The sequence below is a fragment of the Saccoglossus kowalevskii genome, chromosome 9 (genome assembly GCF_978046115.1).
Source record: "Saccoglossus kowalevskii chromosome 9, keSacKowa6.1, whole genome shotgun sequence".
NCBI classification, from domain to species: Eukaryota; Metazoa; Hemichordata; class Enteropneusta; family Harrimaniidae; genus Saccoglossus; species Saccoglossus kowalevskii.
The window spans coordinates 29,120,936-29,133,994 of record NC_140649.1 but is presented as its reverse complement, the minus strand read 5'-3'; the positions used below and the strand labels follow the sequence as shown (position 1 = coordinate 29,133,994).

The window sequence follows — 13,059 nt, the reverse complement described above, 5'->3', positions numbered from 1 at the left end:
TGTGTTTTTAATTACTACCACAAATATTATTCTGGCTAAAGGATTACAAAAAGTCAGGAAATTAGCACGTCCTGGAAACCCAGCTTGTCTTTGCTTATGTCTAATTATGTTTTTAATATATTTATTTTAATATACTGTAATAATACATTATTAACTGGCATTGTAACTGTCAGAATTTGATTACTCATATACTGTTCATTACTACAGGGCCATCGATTAAAGAATTCTGAAAATCAAACATATCTTGCACTGAGTGGACTGAACTGTAAAAGAAGAGTTCTCCTGTCTGGAACACCAATCCAGAATGATTTACTGGAGTATTTTAGTCTGGTTCACTTTGTCAATACTGGTATTCTAGGTGGGTATCAGTCTGGTCCACTTTGTCAATACTGGTATTATAGATGGGTATTTGGTTCACTTTGTCAATACTGGTATTATAGGTGGGTATTGTCTGGTTCACGTTGTCAATACTGGTATTATAGGTGGGTATTTGTCTGGTTCACTTTGTCAATACTGGTATTATAGGTGGGCATTTGTCTGGTTCACTTTGTCAATACTGGTATTATAGGTGGGCATTTGTCTGGTTCACTTTGTCAATACTGGTATTATAGGTGGGTATTTGTCTGGTTCACTGTCAATACTGGTATTATAGGTGGGTATTTGTCTGGTTCACTTTGTCAATACTGGTATTATAGGTGGGTATTTGTCTGGTTCACTTTGTCAATACTGGTATTATAGGTGGGTATTTGTCTGGTTCACTTTGTCAATACTGGTATTATAGGTGGGTATTTGTCTGCTTCACTTTGTCAATACTGGTATTATAGGTGGGCATTTGTCTGCTTCACTTTGTCAATACTGGTATTATAGGTGGGTATTTGTCTGGTTCACTTTGTCAATACTGGTATTATAGGTGGGTATTTGTCTGGTTCACTTTGTCAATACTGGTATTATAGGCGGGTATTTGTCTGGTTCACAGTCAGTACTGGTATTATAGGTGGGTATTGTCTGGTTCACGTTGTCAATACTGGTATTATAGGTGGGTATTTGTCTGGTTCACTTTGTCAATACTGGTATTATAGGTGGGTATTTGTCTGGTTCACTTTGTCAATACTGGTATTATAGTTGGGTATTTGTCTGGTTCACTTTGTCAATACTGGTATTATAGGTGGGTATTTGTCTGGTTCACTTTGTCAATACTGGTATTATAGGTGGGTATTTGTCTGGTTCACTTTGTCAATACTGGTATTATAGGCGGGTATTTGTCTGGTTCACAGTCAGTACTGGTATTATAGGTGGGTATTGTCTGGTTCACGTTGTCAATACTGGTATTATAGGTGGGTATTTGTCTGGTTCACGTTGTCAATACTGGTATTATAGGTGGGTATTTATCTGGTTCACTTTGTCAATACTGGTATTATAGGTGGGTATTTGTCTGGTTCACTTTGTCAATACTGGTATTATAGGTGGGTATTTGTCTGGTTCACTTTGTCAATACTGGTATTATAGGTGGGTATTTGTCTGGTTCAATTTGTCAATACTGGTATTATAGGTGGGTATTTGTCTGGTTCACTTTGTCAATACTGGTATTATAGGTGGGTATTTGTCTGGTTCACTTTGTCAATACTGGTATTATAGGTGGGTATTTGTCTGGTTCACTTTGTCAATACTGGTATTATAGGTGGGTATTTGTCTGCTTCACTTTGTCAATACTAGTATTATAGGTGGGTATTTGTCTGGTTCACTTTGTCAATACTGGTATTATAGGTGGGCATTTGTCTGCTTCACTTTGTCAATACTGGTATTATAGGTGGGTATTTGTCTGGTTCACTTTGTCAATACTGGTATTATAGGCGGGTATTTGTCTGGTTCACAGCCAGTACTGGTATTATAGGTGGGTATTGTCTGGTTCACGTTGTCAATACTGGTATTATAGGTGGGTATTTGTCTGGTTCACTTTGTCAATACTGGTATTATAGGTGGGTATTTGTCTGGTTCACTTTGTCAATACTGGTATTATAGGTGGGTATTTGTCTGGTTCACTTTGTCAATACTGGTATTATAGGTGGGTATTTGTCTGGTTCAATTTGTCAATACTGGTATTATAGGTGGGTATTTGTCTGGTTCACTTTGTCAATACTGGTATTATAGGTGGGTATTTGTCTGGTTCACTTTGTCAATACTGGTATTATAGGTGGGTATTTGTCTGGTTCACTTTGTCAATACTGGTATTATAGGTGGGTATTTGTCTGCTTCACTTTGTCAATACTAGTATTATAGGTGGGTATTTGTCTGGTTCACTTTGTCAATACTGGTATTATAGGTGGGTATTTGTCTGGTTCACTTTGTCAATACTGGTATTATAGGTGGGTATTTGTCTGGTTCAATTTGTCAATACTGGTATTATAGGTGGGTATTTGTCTGGTTCACTTTGTCAATACTGGTATTATAGGTGGGTATTTGTCTGGTTCACTTTGTCAATACTGGTATTATTGGTGGGTATTTGTCTGGTTCACTTTGTCAATACTGGTATTATAGGTGGGTATTTGTCTGGTTCACTTTGTCAATACTGGTATTATAGGTGGGTATTTGTCTGGTTCACTTTGTCAATACTAGTATTATAGGTGGGTATTTGTCTGGTTCACTTTGTCAATACTGGTATTATAGGTGGGTATTTGTCTGGTTCACTTTGTCAATACTGGTATTATAGGTGGGTATTTGTCTGCTTCACTTTGTCAATACTGGTATTATAGGTGGGCATTTGTCTGGTTCACTTTGTCAATACTGGTATTATAGGTGGGTATTTGTCTGGTTCACTTTGTCAATACTGGTATTATAGGTGGGTATTTGTCTGGTTCACTTTGTCAATACTGGTATTATAGGTGGGTATTTGTCTGGTTCACTTTGTCAATACTGGTATTATAGGTGGGTATTTGTCTGGTTCACTTTGTCAATACTGGTATTATAGGTGGGTATTTGTCTGGTTCACTTTGTCAATACTGGTATTATAGGTGGGTATTTGTCTGGTTCACTTTGTCAATACTGGTATTATAGGTGGGTATTTGTCTGGTTCACTTTGTCAATACTGGTATTATAGGTGGGTATTTGTCTGGTTCACTTTGTCAATACTGGTATTATAGGTGGGTATTTGTCTGCTTCACTTTGTCAATACTAGTATTATAGGTGGGTATTTGTCTGGTTCACTTTGTCAATACTGGTATTATAGGTGGGCATTTGTCTGGTTCACTTTGTCAATACTGGTATTATAGGTGGGCATTTGTCTGGTTCACTTTGTCAATACTGGTATTATAGGTGGGTATTTGTCTGGTTCACTTTGTCAATACTGGTATTATAGGTGGGTATTTGTCTGGTTCACTTTGTCAATACTGGTATTATAGGTGGGTATTTGTCTGGTTCACTTTGTCAATACTGGTATTATAGGTGGGTATTTGTCTGGTTCACTTTGTCAATACTGGTATTATAGGTGGGTATTTGTCTGGTTCACTTTGTCAATACTGGTATTATAGGTGGGTATTTGTCTGGTTCACTTTGTCAATACTGGTATTATAGGTGGGTATTTGTCTGGTTCACTTTGTCAATACTGGTATTATAGGTGGGTATTTGTCTGGTTCACTTTGTCAATACTGGTATTATAGGTGGGTATTTGTCTGGTTCACTTTGTCAATACTGGTATTATAGGTGGGCATTTGTCTGCTTCACTTTGTCAATACTGGTATTATAGGTGGGCATTTGTCTGGTTCACTTTGTCAATACTGGTATTATAGTTGGGTATTTGTCTGGTTCACTTTGTCAATACTGGTATTATAGGTGGGTATTTGTCTGGTTCACTTTGTTAATACTGGTATTATAGGTGGGCATTTGTCTGGTTCACTTTGTCAATACTGGTATTGTAGGTGGGTATTTGTCTGGTTCACTTTGTCAATACTGGTATTATAGGTGGGTATTTGTCTGGTTCACTTTGTCAATACTGGTATTATAGGTGGGTATTTGTCTGGTTCACTTTGTCAATACTGGTATTATAGGTGGGTATTTGTCTGGTTCACTTTGTCAATACTGGTATTGCAGGTGGGTATTTGTCTGGTTCACTTTGTCAATACTGGTATTATAGGCGGAGATGTGAAAATGTATGTATAATGATAAATAGCAATGTATTTTATTAAATATCTATCTCAGGTACTGCCCAGGAGTTCAAACGTAAATTTGAGACCCCAATCTTGAGAGGAAGAGATGCTGATGCCACTGACAAAGACAAAGAAAGGGGACAACATAAACTGCAAGAGGTAAACACATTGACAACCATATTGCTCATGTAATGATGTATAGAGTACAATTTCTCATCAGGACTCGCTTCACAAAAATACAATCCTTAACCATTCACTGACACAGTCTACGAGTTGATCTCTCTTTTTCTTTCTTCTGTTCTTCCATCCAGTCTGTCTGTCTGTCTGTCTGTCTGCATCCTATCATATTCTATTAATGTCTTACAGCATGTCCATAAGTTTGTTGTGTTGGTCAAAATATTTCCTGTTGTCAACAAAGCAATTCTTTATGGCCCTTTTTATTTGGTTTCAATGACATAAGACTTTGTACGCTGGTTAGTGTGATTTATTTCATTCATTTCTTACATGTTTATTGCAGCTTGCTACAGTTGTTAATAAATGCATCATCAGAAGAACAGGTAATATTCCATGGTTTCAGTTTTACTTTACTTGCTATATTAACACTAAGTACATAATAGTTATTAAACCTTTCATAAAATAATATTGAATTAATCACCATTAATGTAGTGACTATTGCCTCCTGACACAGTGAGTCCTGAGTTCTAATTCTACCTAATGTAGTGACTGTTGCCCCCTGACACAGTGTGTCCTGAGTTCTAATTCTACCTAATGTAGTGACTGTTTTCCCCTGACACAGTGGGTCCTGAGTTCTAATTCTACCTAATGTAATGACTGTTGCCCCCTGACACAGTGAGTCCTGAGTTCTAATTGTACCTAATGTAGTGACTGTTGTCCCCTGACACAGTGTGTCCTGAGTTCTAATTCTACCTAATGTAGTGACTGTTGCCCCTTACACAGTGTGTCCCGAGTTCTAATTGTACCTAATGTAGTGACTGTTTACCCCTGACAGTGTGTCCTGAGTTCTAATTGTACCTAATGTAGTGACTGTTTACCCCTGACACAGTGTGTCCTGAGTTCTAATTCTAGCTATTGTAGTGACTGTTGTCCCCTGACACAGTAGGTCCTGAGTTCTAATTCTTCCTAATGTAGTGACTGTTGCCCCCTGACACAGTGTGTCCCGAGTTCTAATTGTACCTAATGAATTGACTATTGCCCCCTGACACAGTGGGTCCCGAGTTCTAATTCTACCTAATGTAGTGACTGTTTACCCCTGACACAGTGTGTCATGAGTTCTAATTCTAGCTATTGTAGTGACTGTTGTCCCCTGACACAGTAGGTCCTGAGTTCTAATTCTTCCTAATGTAGTGACTGTTGCCCCCTGACACAGTGTGTCCCGAGTTCTAATTGTACCTAATGAATTGACTATTGCCCCCTGACACAGTGTGTCCTGAGTTCTAATTCTACCTATTGTAGTGACTGTTGTCCCCTGACACAGTGTGTCCCGAGTTCTAATTGTACCTAATGTGGTGACTGTTTACCCCTGACACAGTGGGTCCTGAGTTCTAATTCTACCTAATGAATTGACTATTGTCCCCTGACACAGTGTGTCCTGAGTTCTAAATCTACCTATTGTAGTGACTGTTGTCCCCGGACACAGTAGGTTCTGAGTTCTAATTCTACCTAATGTAGTGACTGTTGTCTCCTGACACAGTGGGTCCCAAGTTCTAATTGCACCTAATGTAGTGACTACATTTTGTGTATTGCCCCCTTACACAGTGTGTCCTGAGTTCTAATTGTACCTAATGTAGTGACTGTTGCCCCCTGACACAGTGGGTCCTGAGTTCTAATTCTACCTAATGAATTGACTATTGCCCCCTGACACAGTGTGTCCTGAGTTCTAATTCTACCTAATGTAGTGACTGTTGTCTCCTGACACAGTGGGTCCCAAGTTCTAATTGCACCTAATGTAGTGACTACATTTTGTGTATTGCCCCCTTACACAGTGTGTCCTGAGTTCTAATTGTACCTAATGTAGTGACTGTTGCCCCCTGACACAGTGGCTCCTGAGTTCTAATTCTACCTATTGTAGTGACTGTTGCCCCCTTACACAGTGTGTCCTGAGTTCTAATTCTACCTAATGTAGTGACTGTTGCCCCCTGACACAGTAGGTCCTGAGTTCTAATTCTACCTAATGTAGTGACTGTTGCCCCCTTACACAGTGTGTCCGAGTTTTAATTCTACCTAATGTAGTGACTGTTGCCCTCTGACACAGTGGGTCCTGAATTCTAATTGTACCTAATGTAGTGACTGTTGTCCCCTGACACAGTGGGTCCTGAGTTCTAATTGTACATGTACCTAATGTAATGACTGTTGCCCCCCCGACACAGTGTGTCCTGAGTTCTAATTGTACCTAATGTAGTGACTGTTGCCCCCTGACACAGTAGGTCCTGAGTTCTAATTCTACCTAATGTAGTGACTGTTACCCCCTTACACAGTGTGTCCGAGTTTTAATTCTACCTAATGTAGTGACTGTTGTCCCCTTACACAGTAGGTCCTGAGTTCTAATTCTTCCTAATGTAGTGACTGTTGCCCCCTGACACAGTAGGTCCTGAGTTCTAATTCTACCTAATGTAGTGACTGTTGCCCCTTACACAGTGTGTCCGAGTTTTAATTCTACCTAATGTAGTGACTGTTGCCCTCTGACACAGTGAGTCCTGAGTTCTAATTGTACATGTACCTAATGTAATGACTGTTGCCCCCTGACACAGTGGGTTCTGAGTTCTAATTCTACCCAATGTAGTGACTATTGCCCCCTGACACAGTGTGTCCTGAGTTCTAATTCTTCCTAATGTAGTGACTGTTGGCCCCTGACACAGTGGGTCCTGAGTTCTAATTCTACCTAATGAACGGTAGTGACTGTTTCCCCCTGACACAGTGGGTCCCGAGTTCTAATTGTACCTAATGTAGTGACTGTTGTCCCCTTACACAGTGTGTCCAAGTTCTAATTCTACCTAATGTAGTGACTGTTGCCCCCTTACACAGTGTGTCCTGAGTTCTAATTGTACCTAATGTAGTGACTGTTGCCCCCTGACACAGTAGGTTCTGAGTTCTAATTCTACCTAATGTAGTGACTGTTGCCCCCTTACACAGTGTGTCCGAGTTTTAATTGTACCTAATGTAGTGACTGTTGTCTCCTGACACAGTGGGTCCCAAGTTCTAATTGCACCTAATGTAGTGACTACATTTTGTGTATTGCCCCCTTACACAGTGTGTCCTGAGTTCTAATTGTACCTAATGTAGTGACTGTTGCCCCCTGACACAGTGGCTCCTGAGTTCTAATTGTACCTAATGTAGTGACTGTTGTCCCCTGACACAGTGTGTCCTGAGTTCTAATTCTACCTAATGTAGTGACTGTTGCCCCCTGACACAGCAGGTCCTGAGTTTTAATTCTACCTAATGTAGTGACTGTTGCCCCCTTACACAGTGTGTCCGAGTTTTAATTGTACCTAATGTAGTGACTGTTGCCCCCTGATGCAGTGGGTCCTGAGTTCTAATTGTACCTAATGTAGTGACTGTTGTCCCCTGACACAGTGTGTCCTGAGTTCTAATTCTACCTAATGTAGTGACTGTTGCCCCCTTACACAGTGTGTCCTGAGTTCTAATTGTACCTAATGTAGTGACTGTTGCCCCCTGACACAGTAGGCTCTGAGTTCTAATTCTACCTAATGTAGTGACTGTTGCCCCCTTACACAGTGTGTCCGAGTTTTAATTGTACCTAATGTAGTGACTGTTGTCTCCTGACACAGTGGGTCCCAAGTTCTAATTGCACCTAATGTAGTGACTACATTTTGTGTATTGCCCCCTTACACAGTGTGTCCTGAGTTCTAATTGTACCTAATGTAGTGACTGTTGCCCCCTGACACAGTGGCTCCTGAGTTCTAATTGTACCTAATGTAGTGACTGTTGTCCCCTGACACAGTGTGTCCTGAGTTCTAATTCTACCTAATGTAGTGACTGTTTCCCCCTGACACAGTGGCTCCTGAGTTCTAATTCTGACTAATGTTTAACTCTTACCCTTATGACTTGTTCCCAAGATATTTTGGGAAATTTTTTTTGTGAGGGGCATTTTTGCATGATTAATTTTTATTGTATTATAGAATAATTTCTGATTGTTTTTATTGTAGCTTCTATACTTTCCAAGTACCTCCCAGTGAAAGGTAAATTTCCTTTTTCAACTATTTTCCCTCTGTCAAATATCTAACAATATACATTGAGTACTTGTATTTAAAAAAATAGAAATAAATGGGGCTTGATGATAATTCTTATTTGTTTACAGTTGAACAAGTTGTTTGCTGTCGGTTGACTGATGTGCAGAGAGCACTGTACAATGGTTTTGTCAGCACCAAAGCAGCTGAGTGTCAAGTAACTAGTAATGGTAAAGTCAGTATGTCATCACTGTCATCTATCACACAACTCAAGAAACTGTGCAATCGTGAGTACCTCATGTTCATTCCCAATCCAAATATATTAGTAAGGTTGATGATGTAAAAATGCACTGTCAGTACTTGTAAGAGTGACACCAGTGACATTCTTTGTCAACCTGGCACAATAAGTAAGAAAAATATATTTATCTAGTCGGTTTATCTAGTCGGTTGGCTGTTCTGCTGTTCATCTTGTCGATTAACAGCCGAACTGCCAACCGACTAGATTAACAGCAGAACTGCCCACCAACTAGATTAACAGCAGAACTGCCAACTGACTAGATTAACAGCAGAACTGCCCACCGACTAGATTAACAGCAGAACTGCCCACCGACTAGATTAACAGCAGAACTGCCAACCGACTAGATTAACAGCAGAACTGCCAACCGACTAGATTAACAGCAGAACTGCCAACCGACTAGATTAACAGCAGAACTGCCCACCGACTAGATTAACAGCAGAACTGCCAACCGACTATATAAACAGCAGAACTGCCAACCGACTAGATTAACAACAGAACTGCCAACCGACTAGATTAACAACAGAACTGCCAACCGACTAGATTAACAACAGAACTGCCAACCGACTAGATTAACAGCAGAACTGCCAACCGACTATATTAACAGCAGAACTGCCAACCGACTAGATTAACAGCAGAACTGCCAACCGACTAGATTAACAGCAGAACTGCCAACTGACTATATTAACAGCAGAACTGCCAACCGACTAGATTAACAACAGTACTGCCCACCAACTAGATTAACAGCAGAACTGCCCACCAACTAGATTAACAGCAGAACTGCCAACCGACTAGATTAACAGCAGAACTGCCCACCAACTAGATTAACAGCAGAACTGCTAACCGACTAGATTAACAACAGAACTGCCAACCGACTAGATTAACAGCAGAACTGCCAACCGACTAGATTAACAGCAGAACTGCCCACCGACTATATTAACAGCAGAACTGCCAACCGACTAGATTAACAACAGAACTGCCAACCGACTAGATTAACAGCAGAACTGCCCACCAACTAGATTAACAGCAGAACTGCCAACCAACTAGATTAACAGCAGAACTGCCAACCGACTAGATTAACAGCAGAACTGCCAACCGACTAGATTAACAGCAGAACTGCCCACCAACTAGATTAACAGCAGTACTGCCCACCAACTAGATTAACAGCAGTACTGCCAACCGACTAGATTAACAGCAGAACTGCCCACCAACTAGATTAACAGCAGAACTGCCAACCAACTAGATTAACAGCAGAACTGCCAACCGACTAGATTAACAGCAGAACTGCCCACCAACTAGATTAACAGCAGAACTGCCAACTGACTAGATTAACAGCAGAACTGCCAACTGACTAGATTAACAGCAGAACTGCCCACCAACTAGATTAACAGCAGAACTGCCCACCAACTAGATTAACAGCAGAACTGCCAACCGGCTAGATTAACAGCAGAACTGCCCACCAACTAGATTAACAGCAGAACTGCCAACCGGCTAGATTAACAGCAGAACTTCCCACCAACTAGATTAACAGCAGAACTGCCAACCGACTAGATTAACAGCAGAACTGCCAACCGACTAGATTAACAGCAGAACTGCCCACCAACTAGATTAACAGCAGAACTGCTAACTGACTAGATTAACAGTGGAACTGCCCACCAACTAGATAAACAGTGGAACTGCCCACCAACTAGATTAACAGCAGTACTGCCCACCAACTAGATTAACAGCAGAACTGCCAACCGACTAGATTAACAGCAGAACTGCCAACCAACTAGATTAACAGCAGAACTGCCCACCAACTAGATTAACAGCAGAACTGCCCACCAACTAGATTAACAGCAGAACTGCCAACCGACTATATTAACAGCAGAACTGCCCACCAACTAGATTAACAGCAGTACTGCCCACCAACTAGATTAACAGCAGAACTGCCCACCGACGAGATTAACAGCAGTACTGCCCACCAACTAGATTAACAGCAGAACTGCCAACCGACTAGATTAACAGCAGTACTGCCCACCAACTAGATTAACAGCAGAACTGCCAACCGACTAGATTAACAGCAGAACTGCCAACCGACTAGACGAAAAGCAGAACTACCCACCAACTAGATGAAAAGCAGAACTACCCACCGACTAGATGAAAAGCAGAACTACCCACCGACTAGATGAAAAGCAGAACTGCCAACCGACTAGATGAAAAGCAGAACTGCCCACCAACTAGATGAAAAGCAGAACTTTCCACCAACTAGATAAACAGTGGAACTGCCCATCAATTAGATAAACAGTGGAACTGCCCACCAACTAGATGAACAGCGGAACTGCTCACCAGCTAGATAAACAGTGGAACTGCTCACCAACTAGATAAACCGTGGAACTGCCCACCAACTAGATAAACAGTGGAACTGCCCACCAACTAGATAAACAGTGGAACTGCCCACCAACTAGATAAACAGTGGAACTGCTCACCGACTAGATGAACATCCTTAACCTCAAGCTGCAGTGGGGGGACATTTCAGCATTTTTATTTAAATTGTTTGATTATTTATTCTTTTCATTTCAGATCCTTCCCTTATTTACAATAAATGTGTGGATGGAGAAGAAGGATTTGATGGGGCATTAGATTTATTTCCATCTAATTTTAATGCTAAAGGTGTGCAGCCAGAGTTGTCAGGTGAGACTCTCTGAATATTATCTTCAGACTAGAGCAGGGCTTGAATTTATGGAGGTGATTATTTAGATACCATACATGTATCTGAGATATTTCCTTCACAATTTCTAACCGTTCAAGACATTTTTAGGAATTTGGACCCTGGAATTGGAGCCCCTCCCAAAATTCAAGCCCTGCTTAAAAATGAGGTCATTTTTTTCAGTGAATTACTCTGTTTTGATTTTGTCACAAGATCACAGAGTTAGGCTAAATATTAAAATAACCAATAATATCTATATTTTCCCCACCTTGTGTGTGGGTTCTTATCCAGTTTAAAATTACACAATTCGTGTAACATAGGAATAATTTAGACTGATGGGCACCAATATAGTTGAATACAATTATCTGTATATATGAATAAATACACACACAACACTCACACATGAACTGCAGAAAACATTCAGCTTATTAGGTACAACACATTTTATGCTTGGTATGGTTCTTCTGCTATATGTAGCTCAGTGCTTAAACTTCTTTCACCATGGAGCTACCTCCATGGTTTCACAAACGCCGTTTGTATGCAACACATCACAAGTGCGTCCCATATTATATCTCGAGATTTATTTATTGTATACAACAATGCCACGTGGAGTAAAAAGGAGAACAGGTCCGGAAAAAGAAAGACGGACACTTTGTTAGAGAAAAAAAAGAATGTTATTGAAGGAATCAGACCGTAGCTCCTATCATAACCAAAAAGAAGATGCAATTTTTAGTGCATACTGTACCTAAAGTGACAGCGCCTAGGCAGAGTCCGACTCGGAATATGAAACAGACACAGACAGGATCATACATCTGTACAACAGAAGAAACAGATATGCCTCTATGAAAAAACCTTCTAACAAAAAAAATACCTTTTTATATTTTTTGATTCAGGTAAAATGCAAGTGTTGGATTACATCCTGGCAGTGACGAGAACAACTAGTAGTGATAAAGTTGTGTTGGTTTCTAATTATACACAAACATTGGATTTATTTGAAAAACTATGTCATAATAGAGGATATCTGTACGTAAGATTAGATGGTAGTATGTCTATTAAGAAGAGAGCCAAGATGGTGGAAAGATTCAACAATCCATCTGTAAGTATACATGTACTGTAAAATACTTTGTTTTAGCTGGAATTAATTTTCGCTGGAAACATTCTTTGGGTGTTTTGTATGGTATTTATTTTCACTGATTTTTGAAAAGTTGAATGTAAAGTATAGGAAAAAAGGTATAATCGCTGGATTTTGTATTCACTTAATCATTTCTCTGCAAAAATAGCGAAGTACTTTTACAGTGTATGAGTAAAAGTGATTTTTGTTGTTTAGAAAATTGAATGAGAATTTTGTTATTCAGAAATTAGAAGACAATTTTGTTATTCAGAAATTAGAATGACAATTTTGTTATTCAGAAATTAGAATGACAATTTTTTTATTCAGAAATTAGAATGACAATTTTGTTATTCAGAAATTAGAATTAAAATTTTGTTATTCAGAAATTAGAATGAGAATTTTATCCTTCAGACATTTGTTTCTCAAAAATGTGTCAGTTGACCTCAAATTGCTTTTTTAACATTTTCATTCTATTAATAAGCATGGGCCTATTATTTGAAGTATGAACAAAATAATATTTAATTTTTTTTAATTCAGCATCTTTAATTCTGTTCTCACCCTTGACATTTACCTGTCTGCTCTTGAGCTCTTGTGTCTGGACATTTTAATTTTCAATCTTC

At 39.6% G+C, this 13,059-nt stretch overlaps 1 protein-coding gene across 1 annotated transcript in view; it reads left to right on the top strand.

Annotated features, from left to right (window-relative positions):
- The window catches only part of LOC100366363 (DNA repair and recombination protein RAD54-like), a 40,299-nt gene that overhangs the window by 22,386 nt on the left and 4,854 nt on the right, over nt 1-13,059 (top strand). Inside the window, exons 13-19 of the mRNA XM_085503386.1 lie at nt 208-358; nt 4,192-4,298; nt 4,657-4,696; nt 8,324-8,356; nt 8,476-8,631; nt 11,202-11,312; nt 12,222-12,424. Of these exons, the coding sequence (XP_085359512.1) occupies nt 208-358; nt 4,192-4,298; nt 4,657-4,696; nt 8,324-8,356; nt 8,476-8,631; nt 11,202-11,312; nt 12,222-12,424 (801 nt within the window). The remainder of the gene's footprint in view (nt 1-207; nt 359-4,191; nt 4,299-4,656; nt 4,697-8,323; nt 8,357-8,475; nt 8,632-11,201; nt 11,313-12,221; nt 12,425-13,059) is intronic.